The 16,667-nt window shown below is 36.0% G+C and overlaps 1 protein-coding gene across 4 annotated transcripts in view; it reads right to left on the bottom strand.

Annotated features, from left to right (window-relative positions):
• LOC106090358 (uncharacterized) overlaps positions 1 to 16,667 on the bottom strand; it is a 194,461-nt gene that overhangs the window by 139,084 nt on the left and 38,710 nt on the right. For all 4 annotated transcript variants that reach the window (XR_009397502.1, XR_009397503.1, XM_059364290.1 and 1 more), the window contains exon 2: positions 6,188 to 6,331. Coding sequence is in view for 2 of the 4 variants with exons in the window: in XM_059364290.1 (XP_059220273.1) it covers positions 6,188 to 6,331 (144 nt within the window). In the remaining 2 variants the exon portion in view is untranslated. The remainder of the gene's footprint in view (positions 1 to 6,187; positions 6,332 to 16,667) is intronic.

The raw sequence follows: 16,667 nt of genomic DNA, 5'->3' as shown, positions 1-16,667 counted from the left end.
GCGGTTGATAGAAACATATCTTAAGGCAAAGATACCTGGAGATCGCCTGTCGCGGCAGCAGCATGCATATAGTAAAGCCAAGGGCACTGAAACAGCCCTTCACGACCCAGTCAGTACATAGAGGGTTCTCTCGCTGTCAAGGAATATAGAATGGTAGCTTCTTGACATTGAATGTGCTTTCAATAATGTAAAACCGACGTCAAACACGAAGGAGTTGGAGTTTCTAGGCATCAACTCTACCGTGAGAAGGTTTGTTAATAAATGTTCTTACTAACAGATGCATTACGCCAGGCCTGGTATCTGTGGATCTAAAAAGATGGGTCTGCAGAGGAACACCTCAAGGAGGTGTACTGTCTCTTCTGCTTTGGAATATAGCCATTACAATGTCTCTGGAAGAAAAAGATGTAAAAGTGGTCGCGTATTCTGATGACGTGGCAATGGCGGTTAGGGAAAAGTTTCCCAGCACTCTAAGAGATATACTTCAGGAAGCTCTACGTGCAACAGCAAAGTGGGCTACCGAAAGAGGTCTGGGTATAAATCCGTACAAGACAGAAGTAGTTCTTTTCGGCAGGATATACAAGTTATCTACAGTGGAACCTGTCTCCTTGGGTGGAGAGAATGTTCCATTTACAGAAAGCGCAAAATACCTGGGTGTTTTGCTGGACAGGAAATTGAACTTCAAATCCAACATTTTGGAACGGGGAAGAAAGGCCACTCTGCAACACCTGCAAGAGAGCCATTGGCAAAAGTTGAGTGTTTAGACCGCGCGTTATGCATTGGGTATATTCTGCAGTTGTCGTACCTATAATGCTATATCGTGTTGTGGTCTGGTGGACGGCGCTTCAAAAATTCACCGACTGCTCACTACTAAACCGGATCCAAAGGTTGGCTTGTCTATGCATCACAGCCGCCCTGAGGACGACACCATCTGATGCACTGAATTTAATGCTACATTTTATGCATACGGACATTGTGGCTACCCAAATTGCAGCAACCACTACCGTGAGGTTAAGGGAGCTTTCTTATTGGTAATATGGCGGCTACGGACACTGTATTATCCTTGATCCAATGTCCGCTGTTCCGGGCAGTGCGGATTACACCCAATCTGAATTGCGTTTTGATAAAAAGTACTGTACCATTATTCCTGATAGAACCGATTGGAACTACGATATCCATGGTAATAGAAGTTACATAGACTTCTATACGGATGGTCGGGATGTACTCTAAAGATCTAGAACTGGTCTTCTCGAAAAGGTTACCCGACCACTGCAGTGTGTATCAAACGGAGATCCTTAAACCTCACCTAACCTATATAACCTAGTACATTGCATTTTTATACCCAAATCATCAATTTCCGAACCTACAAAATACATATATATTCTAAAACGTATTACGATTTAATGATTTCCCTGTCTGTCCGTCCGTCAGATGTTGTCATCCTAGAGCTTTCAAAATTGAGATATTCAGCCGAAATTTGAGACAGATCTATATTTTTTTCCTGCTCAGGTTAGGTTCATGAATTTATTTTGTATTGGTGTGTTGTATTGTCTAATACAATACACCATATATATTTAGATATATATGATGTGTTGTATTGGACAAAGTGTGTATCCAAAGTTTTTATTTGTTTTATGTTATTTTTTTTGTTTTGTATGCTATATAAGGTCTGTTCGTGTACTTTTCCAGTAAACAATTGCCCTAAAAATTTGCAGAAATATTAGTCATTTTACTGTCTTTAAAAAATTTGCCATCAAAGTAAACGAACGACTTCCACTTGAAATTTGCAGAACAACCTCAGTGTCCTGAGGAAGAGTGATTCCACAGCTTTCTCACCTGCCCCTGAATGCATACGGAAGTTTATCATGACAAGTTCTAACGAATCTTGAGAGGATGAACTCCTGGCGGAATCAGAAGACGAGGCTTACGCGAAACTGGTGGAAATTCCGAATCCCGACTATGGTCCGATTTCTGAAGATAAATGTCCTTCGGCGGCACCAAAGGTCCTCCTGATGGCAGGGGTTTTTGACGCGGATCTTATCCTGGAACCATGGGTGTGTGAAGGAACGATTCGTAGACTAAGAATTTCGGGATTTAACCAACTAAATGGGAGAAACAGAGCCTGTATTCTTGCAAAGATAAGTCTCGTTTCTGGCTGGCTTCGCTATATAAAGGGAGTGAAGATAAAGTCGCCGAGTTAAAGTCTCATTCTTGCCTTGGCAAAACTACTTATACAGATAGTTTAAGTCTCGTATAACTGTTATAAAAAGACTTTAACTGTGACGATAAAGTTCTCGCCTAAAAGAGAGAAAAGAGTTATCAAAATAATTTTGTACAGGTTTGGCCAGAAACTTTCCTAAAATTTAATGCTAAAGCTGATTTATTGGAAAAAGGCAATAAATAAAAAAGGTATTTAAAAAAAACATACCAAATAAAAAGTAATAAGAAAATAAAAAAACGCAAGAAAAAACAAAAAATACTCATTTTGTCCGCTAGGTCGTAGGGGCCCCACAAGAGGCCGGTTTCTGGCATATAAGAGCTCATTGTAAGAGCTCTATGCAAAATTTATTTTTTATTTGTGAAATAAGGTCTTGTGAAAAGACCTAGTATGCATTTATAAGGAAGTAAAATCCCAAAAATATAAGAGCTCATTGTAAGAGCTCTATGGAAATTTTTTTTTTATTGGTGAAATAAGGCCTTGTGAAAAGACCTTATATGCAGTGTTGGAAAGTATATGAACTTTTTTTCAATAGGGCATTGGGAACCCACCCTTTTAAAAATTCGAAAATAGAAGACCTTTTTCGGTATTTACTCCATTGAATCCTTTAACCAAAATTTGGTAGAATACTCCGGTACTCTACTAAGTTGGATTTAAAACAAAAATTAAAACACAAACAAGTAAGAGCTTGCTAAGTTCGGCCGGGCCGAATCTTATATTCCCTCCACCATGGATCGCATTTGTCGAGTATTAAAAATAGAAAATATGTAAAAAATGTTGAGAAGAAAAATTTGCTCTAAGTTTGATACGGGTTGTCTAATAACCCACCTAAAAACATCCGTCGAGGTCCATCAAAATACGCTTGACAAATGCCAACATAATTGCAAATTACCCAAAATCTAACGAACATATATATGGGAGCTATATCAAAATCTAAACCGATTGCGAGCAATCTTCTCAGATATTGTGGTAATCGTAATCGAAAAGCGATGTGCAATAAATGCGCTTGCAGTGGCTTTTAAAGTTAAAATCGGCCGATATACATATATGACAGCTATATCTGAATCTGAACCGATTTCCATGAAATTCACCAGTAATGTCAAAAGTCATAAGAAAGTAGGGTATAAAAATATTAAAAATTTTGTGTCACAAATGCATTAATCAGGCGCAATAAATTTTATTGAAATTTTGGCTTATAAAACAATTTCGTGGTAGGCGGGTCAAAAGTTTGTCTTTAGAAAATATATCTTTTCTAAAGACTATATCTTTAGAAAAAAAACATTAAAATGCAATTTTTAGAAAAATTTTGTGAGGAAGTTTTGTTTTTAAAAATATTACGCTGAAATTTTGCATTTAGAAAAAATTCATTAAAATATGTGTACAAAAAATTTCATTAAAATTTTGAACTTAAGAAAAATAATTTTGAGGTAGTCCCGTTCTGATCAAAAATTTTTCTCTTGTGATTTAAAAAATTCTACTAAAATTTTGTGTTTAGAATAAATTTTACATTTTTTTCTATAGACAAAATCGTTTTTGTGGAGGGGCCCGAGCCCTGGCTACGACCCCGTATATATGTAAATATGAGACCCAACTAAGTATATATGTTCTTGGCTCTCGTGACATTTTGAGCCGATTTAGTCCTGCCCGTCCGTCAGTCTATCCAAATATCTCCAAAATGTGTTATATGCTCGCCGACAACTAAATGTATGCAATCGAATTCTTCGTTATTAGAGTAGTTAGGATCCAAAAAAATTTTGAGTGACTTCCTATATTTTCGAGAGAGAAGACAGACTGCGGCACTCGTTTTTTGATTGCAATTTTTTGGAATAGACTACATGATGGAAGCCACTGTAACGCAGAGGTTAGCATGTCCGCGTATGATGATGGACGCCTGGGTTCAAATCAGAGAACATCAGAAAAAATATTCAGCGGTTTAAACTTGAATTAGACAGCACTCATTAATATGTGAGAAGTTTGCCCCTGTTCCTTAATGGAATTTTCATGGCCAAATTTGCAATTTGCATGAATACAGGATGAAATGCTGCATTACTTTGGTCACACTCTTATACTAAGCTCTTATATGTCGGAAAACGGCCTGTTGTCGGGTTTCTAAGGCCTGGCGAAAAGGATGAGTATTTTTGTTTTTTTTTCTGTGTCCAAATACTTGATAAAAATGCATATTAGTGCTTGCTAAAAATAAAAAACTAATTTTCCATAGAGCTCTAACAATGAGCTCTTATATGCCAGAAATCGGCCTCTTGTGGGGCCCCTACGACTTAGCGGAAAATTTTGTATTTTTGGGTTTTTCTTGTGTCCATATACTTCCGGAAAATGCATATTAGGTCTTTTTACAAGACTTTATTTCCCCAATAAAAAATAAATTTTGCATAGAGCTCATACAATGAGCTCTTATATCCCAGAAATCGGCCTCTTGTGGGCCGCTACGACCTAGCGGAAAAATTTTTTTTTTTGGTTTTTTCTTGTGTCCATATACTTTCTAAAAATGTACATTAGGTCTTTTCACAAGACCTTATTTCGCCAATAAAAAAGAAATTCGGCATAGAGCTCTTTCACAGAATTCTAATACCCAAGACATCGACTTGGAGCGGAGCCCCTAGGGCCTAGCGAATAAAATTACTATTTTTTGTTATTTCTTGTGTCCATGTACTTCCTAAAAACTAATATATAAGGTCTTTTCACAAAACCTTATTTCGCCAATAAAAAAAAATTCGGCATAGAGAACTTTTATTTGCCGGAAAACAATCTGTTGTGGAGTCCCTACGGCATAACAGAAAAATTTAGTATTTTTGGTTTTTTTTTTTTTGTGTCCAAATACTTGCTAAAATGCATACTAGGTCGTTTCACAAGACCTTATTTGGCCTATATAAAATAAATTCGAAATGGAGTTCTTATATCCACGAAATTGGCCGGATGTGGGCTCCCTAAGGTCCAACTGGCCAAATTGGTGTTTTCGTTTTGTTTAGAACCCAAAATCGTTCTAAAAATGTTTACTTACTTATTTCACATTACCTCATTTTGAATATTTATTGGTATTTTGAACAAACAGCACGCGTAAAAATTATTTTTATAACACTTTTCAGCAAGACTTTAGGCGAGGACTTTATCTTCACAGTTAAAGTCAGTTATACGAGACTCTAACTTTATGTATAAGTCGCTTAGCCAAGACAAGAACGAGACTTTAACTCGGGGGCTTTATCTTCACTTTCTTTCAGGTTAATTAGGCAATAGCTCTATGCATATGAATGAATTACTAATCGAATTTAGTTTTTTTGATCCAAAATATTGACTGCATTTCAAGTGACAGTATTCAAATTTCTCTTTTAATAGAGGACTTATAATAAGGACAATATCTTAAAACTTTACAAAAATATTGACTTTGATAAAAGTATTTTTTAATCTTTAAAATAAAGTTAAGAATATTTCTCACTTGTTATCAATGCTATTTTTGACTTTTAACCAATTTAAAGATAGTTTTATAATCTCAAAGTTAATGTACTACAATATAAATAAACATGACTTTGGCTTAAAGATATGTATCCTTATTTCAAAGACGCGATTTTTAAGATTATATATACTATTTTATATATAAACATAACTGGTAAAAAATATTGGATAGATAAATTATATGTACATAGATAAAGAATTTGAACTTCGCACATAGACTGGTTGGTGGCGCTTGTGATAAATGAGAATTATAAAAGAATATGCCGCAACTAGACCTCTGCTCTAAATGGCATGCCTTTGGCGTTGTTTGCATGTTCTAAATATGCCTAATTTCTTTTTTTTTGTAATTTTGATTTTTTTAATTTTTTCGGCAGAGCTGCTCGTTTGGAGAAAAATGAAATAATTACCGATGCCTATAAGTTTGACATTTGAGCCAAATTTTGAGAGCACAAAAATTTTTCTGTTATTTCAATCTTCTTTGAATATTTGTTTCCACATCACACTTACCTTATTTGATGATTTGCAATACATCAAAAAATTTCGAAGTACGGTATCTGCTTCTTGAGCCATCGTCCGGAATTTCCATAAAGTCCGTAAGTTGGACAGGCAGTTGCAGCATACCAATTTGGGTAATTGGTCACCAAGAGACACCTTAAACAAATGTATAAAAAAATTATAACAATAGAACTTTCCGTAAACATAAAAACATTAAACATTTTAATATGTACATTAGGGTGTCCCAAAACGCAATTTTTTTAAGTCACACCCAGAATATTTTCCTTTTAATCCGAATAAGCGAAATACGAAATATAATGACAATCGGTCAACGGAAACACATGCCGCAACGGCGTCAAAAATGAGAGAAAATTTGTTTTTGGGATCCATTGGATCCATTCGAGCACAAAGTAAACATTAATATGGCACTTATTGTAAGTAATATATATATATATATATATATATATATATATATATATATATATATATATATATATATATATATATATATATATATATATATATATATATATATATATATATATATATATATATATATATATATATATATATATATATATATTTATATATATATATGGAAGGATTTTGCACCTCTGCTCAATTCAGTTCGGTTTAGATGCGTATCTAGCCCCCATATATACATTGTATTGTCCGATTTTCACTCAAATGATTTGATTTGTGTCGCTGTCATATAGGGAACATATTTAGAAAGGCGCTGTTCCTCGTTCATCCGTTTCATGTTGGACCCATTTCATGTTCATTCAAAAAGTGTCCAGGGTCCATATATATATATATATAAAGATTGAAGACGACAGAAAGTTCTTACTAAGGCAGAGGGACCCTGGACACTTTTTGAATGAACATGAAATGGGTCCAACATGAAACGGATGAACGAGGAACAGCGCCTTTCTAAATATGTTCCCTATATAACAGCGACACTATCAGATTGTGTTATATACAATTTTTGTTATTGAAGCAACAATCAAGGCGCTTCGACATAACGTTCATGACTTTCGTTAAGCAAATCAAACATTCAAGGAATTCGGAGGCGTATGCGAAGGGAGCTTGCAAAAACTTTACCTAACTGCAGTTTTCCAAAATAAGCAAGAAAACAATTTTTTCACAATTGTTTACCCTACCACAAAAGGAAGAAACCTTCGATGAAAATACATTAACTAAGGATAAGAAAAATATCAGAAAGAATCAAATACCGCATGATTTTTTAAAAAACTTGGACTAAAAGTGGACTATCCCAAGTACGGATACGAAAACTCAAACGGTGGAAACACTTCTAGGAGATTTTTTGAAAATGATAAAAAGGTAAAAAGGTTAGGAACTATATTAAATGTCTTAAACTGCGCGGAAAGCAGCAATTCTACAAAATTTGGAGAATAAGCATCATAAGCATTTTATGAACTTTTTATATTTAAATATTGTTTTTACTTTTCCGGTTGTCATCAACCACATCGTCACAAATTGGATATATATGTAGATGACAGTCACAAATACCATCATCACCACTCTGTCCTTAGCGACATTAACAAAGGTTCTTGGACCCATATTATTATTGCTCGCATTAGGAATTTTGGGGATGGGATGCCCTCCAGGTGATCGCAGCATTTTAATTGACTGTTAATAAAACAGCGGTGTACAAAATCGAAATTTCCTTTACGCTAGCGTTGATGCTCAATTCATATGTATTCTATAGGTGGAGAACTATCGAAAGCACTATCGGAACTATCAATTGTGGAGCACTATCGCAACTATCGATAGCGGCCAAGACATTTTCATTAGTATCCATCGATTCTTCCGTCGATAGTTCAATTTTCTTGCTAAAAAAATATTTGTGAATAAAATTTATTAAAAAACTGATACTACAATAAAGAGAAATGGATCGCTTTCTTCTAAGAGGTATAATGAGAAAGCTACCCAAACCTCCGGCAGTGGTCGCTGCAATTTGGGTAGCCACAATGTCCAGAGGCATAAAATGTAGCATTAAATTCAGTGCATCAGATGGTGTTGTCCTCAGTGTGCAGTGATGCACAAACAAGCCATCTTTTGGATCCGGTTAAGTATTGAGCAGTAGGTGGAATTTTGAACCGCCGTCCAACAGACCACAACACCACATAGCATTATAGGCCTGCACCTGCAGTATGTACCCAATGCATGACACGCGGTCTAAACCCAAAACTATTGCCAATGGCCAATGGTATAGGGCAAGAGTTGCCTTTCTTGCCCTTTCCAAAATGTTGGATTTTAAGTTCAATTTCCTGTCCAGCAATTTACTGCCTATAGACTATATTTTAGTTAAAATTTTTCTAAGAACTAAGTCTACCTCAAAATTATTTTATAAAGCCAAAATTTCAATAACATTTTTTGTGCCTGCTCAATGCAACACAACATTTTGCTTAAACTTTTTTATTGTGCTTTTCTGTCCCAAATAGAGACAAAACGAAATTAAAAACCACAAAATAAAATGCAAAATGAAATTGTTTTCTGTGTAAACATAAAACTTGAAAGAAATTTTTCTCTAAAGGCAAAATTTCGATAAAATAATGTCTAAAGGCAATGCTCAGGCTGGGGAAACCTCGAAATTATTTAAAAAAAAAGATTTCAATAAATTTCAGGTACATATTTTAAAACGAAAACATTTTCCTAAAATTTTTTCTACAGACAATTTTCAATAAATATTGTTTAAGACAAAATGTTTACCTTTTACGCATGACCCACGATTCCCTTGTCCAATTTGGATGAAATTTCATATATTTAAAATTTAGAGCATTAATATCGATGTAGTATTTTTTTCAAAATTTGAAACAAAATTTTTTTTAAGAAAATTAGAATTGAAAAATAAAAGAAATTCGTCTGTTTACTAAACCACAATATATTTACAAATATTCTCCATTCTTGGGTATTTTTCTACCCATTCGTATATATATATATATATATATATATATATATATATATATATATATATATATATATATATATATACCCCATATATATATATATATATATATATACACCCATTTTCTAATACATGTGTTCAAATAATATTAGTCGGCAGACTTTTATCTATGAGAGCAATTTTTATATAACACTTACAGTTGTTGCTAGGTTATCTGAAATCAGTTATTTATTTATTACCGAGTAAAAATTTGTGGACAAAGCAAGAAAAAAGTTTACAACTGCATAGCTTGGAAATCTTTTCGTATTTCTGATTTCTAGTTCCACCACCTTTTCTTATTTAATCTCCAATAAATTTGGAAAACTTAAGGACTTATAAAGACATGATGCAAATTAAAGCCCTTCTTGTTTGAACCGTTGAGTTGAGCGGACATTTTCCTTTAATTCGTAAGAGGTCATAATTTTTCGAAGAAACTATCGACCACATCGCTAAAGTCTGGCGGATTGCACGAGACAGAAAATCCCCCTACCGCAGTCGAGACAGAAGGGGATGGCATCGAAACGGGACCCGATAAGCCCTGTGTGGGTGGCTGATCCGGCCGGACTGGGCTCAAAGTGTACGCCAGCGGAGAAGCACGGAACTCAACAAGTACTTCGACAGCAGCAGCTAGTGAAGCATCTAAGGAGGATTCGTCCACACCGCAAAAGTCCAGTGTCCTGAGGAAGAGTGGTTCCATAGCCCTGGATGCATACGGAAGCTCATCATGACAAGGGGAATGAGCGACACAGAGCCTGTATTCTTGCAAAGAGTAGTCAAAATGTTAGTCAAAAGGGTGAGCTGCTTATCAAATATATTATAAGTTGCAATCTGGCGATTTGTAATAAAGAGGATAAACCGACCTTTATTACCAGGAACAGGCAGGAGATACAAGATATTTCCTTTGTATCGGAAGATATAAGTGCAAGAATATGCGACTGGGAAGTGTTGGATGACCACAGCTTCTCTGATCATCGTTATATTAGTTTCAGGCTTGGAGAAAACACTGCAGAAGTGGTTCCTTGGCTAAACAGAAGAAATATGAATTGGGAAAAATTTCGGCATAAATTCTGCACCAATATCCCTTCTAGACCAGAAAAAGAAGTAGAAACTACGGAGGATATAGACATAGTGGTCAAGCGGATCACGAAGGCCCTGAATGACTCGCTTGTGTCAGCAGGCCCTAGTGCCAAGCCAAGGGGCAAACAGCGACCGCCATGGTTGACCCCACAGCTAGTTGGTCTAAGGAAGGACTGCAGAAAACTCTTCAACAGAGCAAAAGCCACAAGAGCACCACAAGATTGGGACATCTATAAAGCGGAGTTAAGAAAATATAAGGGCAAGCTGAGAAAGGCTCAGCTCCGTGGAGAATACATCTGAGGCCTCTAGGCGAAGGAAGATTTTGTCCTCGAGACCTTTTACGGAGGTTAGTTGAGAAATTGTGTCTGAGCCGAAAATTCTTTGGGCGATGAGAAGTTTCGACTCCTTTAAGTCGCCAGGCCCTGATGATTTATCACCGGTTGAATTACAAGCTGTGTCTGATAGACTAATTCCCTGGCTGAGGGAGATTTACTCTGCTTGTATCAGAATGTCATATATACCTGTGGGATGAAGGGACACAAAGGTCATTTTCATTCCGAAAGCATGAAAATCCTACCACACGAAGGCGAAAGATTCTCGTCCTATAAGTCTGTCATTCTTTATACTGAAGACTTTCGAGAGATTGATAGAAACACATCTTAGGGCAAAGATACCTGGAGATCGCCTGTCGCGGCAGCAGCATGCATATAGTAAAGGCAAATCCACTGAAACAGCCCTTCACGACCTAGTCGGCTACATAGAGGGTTCTCTAGCTAAAAAGGAATATACAATGGTAGCATTTCTTGACATTGAAGGTGCTTTCAATAATGTAAAACCGACGTCAATCATGAAGGAGTTTTTAGGCATCAACTCTACGGTAAGAAAGTTTATTAATAACTTACTTACTAAAAGAAGTATTACGGCAGGCCTAGTATTTGTGGATCTAAAAAGATGGGTCAGCAGTGGAACACTTCAAGGAGGTGTACTGTCTCCTCTACTCTGGAATATAGCCATTAACAATATATTATTGTCTCTGGAAGAAAAAGGTGTAAAAGTGGTCGCGTATGCTGATGACGTGGCAATCGCGGTTAGGGGAAAGTTTTCCAGCACTCTAAGAGATATACTTCAGGAAGCTCTACGTGCAACAGCAAAGTGGGCTACCGAAAGTGGTCTGGGTATAAAACCGTGCAAGATAGAAGTAGTTCTTTTCGGCAGGAGATACAAGTTTTCTACAGTGGAACCTGTCTCCTTGGGTGTTTTGCTGGACAGGAAATTGAACTTCAAATCCAACATTTTGAAAGGGGAAGAAAGACAATTCTGCAACACCTCCAAAAGAGCCATTGGTAAAAGTTTAGGGTTTAGACCGCGCGTTATGCATGGGGTATATACTACAGTTGTCAGACCTATAATGCTATATAATATTGTGATCTGGTGGACGGCGCTTAAAAAGTCCACCAACTGTTCATTACTCAACAAACAAAGCATGGCTTGTTTGTGCATCGCAGCCGCCCTGAGGAAGACGCCATCTGATGTACTTAATTTAATGCTACATCTTATGCCTCTGGACATTTTGGCTACCCAAATTGCAGCGACTACTGCCGTGAGGTTAAAGGAGCTTTCTCATTGGTCATGTGGCGGCTACGGACACTGTGTTATCCTTGATACAATATCCGCTGTTCCAGGCTGTGTGGGTGCACCCTACCTGATAAAAAAGTACAGTACCACTATTCCTGGTAGAACCGATTGGAACTACGATATCCCTGGTAACAGAAGTTTCATAGACATCTATACGGATGGTTCCAAACTAGACGACAAGGTGGGCTTTGGGGTGTACTCTAAAGATCTAGAACTGGTTATATCGAAAAGGTTGTCCGACCACTGCAGTGTGTATCAAGCGGAGACCCTTGCAATTTAGGAAGTTGTGGAATGGCTAAGATATAATGTCATAACGACGATTGGCATAAATATCTTCTCAGACAGCCAGGCAGCCATTAAATCCCTGAAGAATGTATTTCTGAACACAAAAACCGCCCTCGACTGACGCAAATCTCTTAACGAGATAGCTGAGCAGTTCAAAATTCGCCACAGAGATATCCCAGGGAATTGTAAAGCAGACGAGCTTGCGAGACTAGGAACTACGTTACACATTCCAGGCATACTGGAATCTGTGGGTATGCCTCTAGCGACATCATGCAAGCTAAGTTTTCAGGACCAGGCCCGAAGGGCAACGAATGATAGATGGTTACAAAGAGGGGGCTGTGTGCATTCCAAAACTAAGTGGCCTAATCTAGACTTGAAGAGGTCTACTGCTGTCATTGGCTAGAACAGACGTCTCAGTCATTGTATCCGTCATGATAGGTTACTGTCTAATCGGAAAACATGCTGAGAGACTGAAGGTTGCCAGCAACGACTTTTGCAGAAGCTGTGAGGACATCGAAGAAGAAGAGAATATAGAACACCTTCCATGTGTGTGTCCCGCTCTAGCAGTCAGAAGAAGTTCAATTTTAGGTGCTCATTTCTTTGAGAACTTGTCTGATTTAGCGGACGTGAACATTCACAAGTTATTGGGCTTTTTAAAGCAATCTGGATATTTTTCTTCTGTTCCTGTGGTGTCACAAAGGACAAAAACGTCTAAGTGAGTCTGATGGCATACTGCCACTTAAACCAAACCTAACCTAGCCATATACGGCAATATCTACTGGATATCTTTTCCATCAAAAACGAATTTTCGATCGATTTTTATAAAGCTCGGAGAAGAATTAGCGACAGTATTAAAGCAGAATGTATTTTTTTGCTCAATTGTTTTTTGCATTTATAGTTGCTGTTTTCAGTTTGCGGAAAATTTTTAGGAAATAAGTCATTTAAAACCAATTGACCGACACAAACAATAACCTGTTGAAATCATAAAACTAGTTTGAGAGCAAATTAAAAAGAGCGCAAAAAAAATTTCACCTAGCACTGAAGCTGATTCGGAACTATCGCTATAAAACTGAGATATTCGCAAAAACAAATACATTTTGAAGGCTTCGAAAAATTAGGATCCGCCTAAAGGGAGTATGTTTGCAAGCAGTACAAAATGCAGCTTTGACTTTAACCAAATGGCACCGCCTGCACCTAGTAGTGACCACAATTTTTAAAAAAAGTTTGAGGTATCTTTACTAGTTTCACAGTTACCGAAAAAAAAAGTTTTGGCAATTTTCAATTTTGAAAAAGTGGGATGCGCCTGTTATGGGCTTAAGACCCTTAATAGACAAATCGGTCTATATGGCAATTATATCCAAATATAGTTCAATTTGGGCTATACTTGATTCCGGTAACTACGGGCGTAATATAACTCACAGATCCAATTTTCAGCTAAATCAGGGTATAAATACGGCTATTTGGGCTTAAGACCTTAAATGGACAGATCGGTCAATATGGCAGCTATATGTAAATATGGTCCGATCTGAACAATATTTGTTTCGGATATCGTGGGCCGTTATATAACTCGTTGTGAAATCAGACCACAAATTTGCCTGTTATGGGCCGATCTCCACTATATTTAGTTTCGATATTGGTCTATTTAGATCGGTCTAAATGGCAGCTATTGGATTGCCCAAAAAGTAATTGCGGATTTTTCATATAGTCGGCGTTGACAAATTTTTTCAGAGCTTGTGACTCTGTAATTGCTTTCTTTCTTCTGTCAGTTATCAGCTGTGACTTTAGCTTGATTTAGAAAAAAAAGTGTAAAAAAAGTATATTTGATTAAAGTTCATTCTAAGTTTAATTAAAAATGCATTTACTTTCTTTTAAAAAATCCGCAATTACTTTTTGGGCAACCATACAATATAACCAAATGTAGTCCAATATATTGGGTTGCCCAAAAAGTAATTGCGGATTTTTCATATAGTCGGCGTTGACAAATTTTTTCAGAGCTTGTGACTCTGTAATTGCTTTCTTTCTTCTGTCAGTTATCAGCTGTTACTTTTAGCTTGTTTAGAAAAAAAGTGTAAAAAAGTATATTTGATTAAAGATCATTCTAAGTTTTATTAAAAATGCATTTACTTTCTTTTAAAAAATCCGCAATTACTTTTTGGGCAACCCAATAGCACATTTAAGAACTCAACCTGCTTATAGAAAACATATGGGTCTGTGCCAAATTTCAGCTTTACAACAATTACAACAAATGGACACACAGACGGACAGATAGACAGACACAGGAACATCACTTAATCTTCTTCGAATTTTACGACGATCAGAAATATATATATATATACATTGTAGGGTTGGAAATAGATATTTCGATGTGTTGAAAACGTAATGACTAAATGAATATACCCTCTATCCTATGGTGGTGAGTATAAAAAAGCTTTAAATGCAAACCAACAACAAAACAATAATGTATATTATTATAGACGGGTTATCGTCGACTATCGTTAGTACTATGGTCAACTATCGATGGTGCCAACTATCGATAGTTCTCCACATCTAATGTATTCTTGTTCTCTTGGTTTCAGTCGTTGTTGAGAGAGCAAACAATCAGACCTGTTCCGATTTTCACGCGATTACGATTACAAATCGTAAGCAATTCGTCCGATGCACGGGCTGATTCTCCGTTTTTCGTGCGATTTCCCTTTTAATTAAACAGCTGTGTGTCTAATATATTGCCCAATTCCATACGTCATACTTACATATATTTGTGTCAATTACTTTATATCTGCTTTAGAAGAAACGTTTAAAATTACGAAATAATTATACTATATTGTTAATATTTGGGTTTGGTATCGTATGATGATAAAATGCAAAGCGTAAACCCTACACTACCGTTTCATATTCTGACATACAATTCGGTGCAAGCGCATTTTTAATAGCTGCTTAAAGAATATAAATAAAATGGCAAGTACACAGCTGCAGGCTAAAATTTGCTGAATTCAATTAAAAACGTCTTGCAAAGGCCCAAAGTTGTATGAAAAGACAAAAGCGTAAATGTGTTCTTAATCTAATAATCGTTTATATTTTTACATTTTACTGGCGTTTTTGCAAAATTTTGTATGAAAATATTATCGGCTGTTTTTTTCTTTGGTTTGAATTGAATTCGCAACAGCGATATGTATATGTATGTTAAATACAATATATCAAAACTTAATGTGAAAAATACATACTATTGGATTATAAAAGGCGCTATTACACGGCATGTAGGTGTCTTATGGCATGTTACTTTTGAATATCAAATGTAATTGAAAATGTTTGTCAAAATTGTCAATTTTCATACGATTCATCATTTTTGCTATCACTCCTGTATGTTATTTTCGCATGACATCACCTAAAAATTTCAGCAAAATCTATTTTTGTTTTAATGCGTAAAAATTGTTAAATTTGTGAGAAGAACAGCTGATTTCTTTACGTTTTTGTCAGAAGGAATAGAGCACGCTCTAGTCGAAAAAAATTAGTATTTTGCTATTTTGAAGAGTGATTTTCACATATTAGTTTCGTGTGTATCACACGACATATACAACTCAACAAGACAACTAATACATGCCGTGTATTAGAGCTTTAAGATGTGATTTAATTCTTTAGATATGCAGCAATGCATTGTATTTAACAATTATAAAAAATATTACGTACATAAAGATATCAGTGCATTTATTTTCAATTCGCCAAGGCAAATCTGACCTCTTTGAAACCGGAAAATGTTTGCGATGTTCCATTAGCGGAATATAAGTTAAAGTTGAATTCCCAAAATTCTTGCAATTGCAGCCTGAATGTTTTGTCTGATTAAAGACTAGATATAAAAGGAAAAATTATATATTTATTTTTATATTATGTTTACAAGGCATAGTGAGGGATCAATCGCAATGTTGAACCAAAATCATTGGATCAAAATACATTTTACTTAAATGTACAAATATTTTGGAGCATCATATGATAGCGGACAAATTTGTATGACATATCTAGTTTTGTATACGATAATGATTCTTATCATACCTGGTTGGTAAAAAAAGAACTTAAACAATCAGATCTCAATCCAATTAAGAACTCGTAGAACGGTATTAAAATGAAATTTCATCTAACAACAAGTAAAAAGGCGTTAAGTTCGGCCGGACCGAACTTTGTATACCCACCACCTCGGGTATGTAAATCACCTTCCACCAAAATCAGGTAAAAATTGGATACCTTATGTCCCATAGCAGTTATATCGAAATATGTTCCGATTTGGACCAAATACTAATAAGTAAGGGTCATTGTTCAATTGTGTATAACAAAATATTGGTCTTTTTAGTAGCTACATATATCTAAAAATAAACCGATCTGAACCATATACGACGCAGATGTAGAAAAGCCTAACATAAGTCACTGTGTCAAATTTCAGTAAAATCGGATTATAAATGCGTCTTTTATGGGGCCAAAACTTTAAATCGAGAGATCGATCTACATAGCAGCTATATCCAAATCTGCACCGATTTGGGC

This window comes from Stomoxys calcitrans, chromosome 3 (assembly GCF_963082655.1).
Source record: "Stomoxys calcitrans chromosome 3, idStoCalc2.1, whole genome shotgun sequence".
In the NCBI taxonomy this organism is placed as follows: domain Eukaryota; kingdom Metazoa; phylum Arthropoda; class Insecta; order Diptera; family Muscidae; genus Stomoxys; species Stomoxys calcitrans.
The sequence above is the reverse complement of the archived record's forward strand: the minus strand, read 5'-3'. Positions and strand labels throughout refer to the sequence as shown.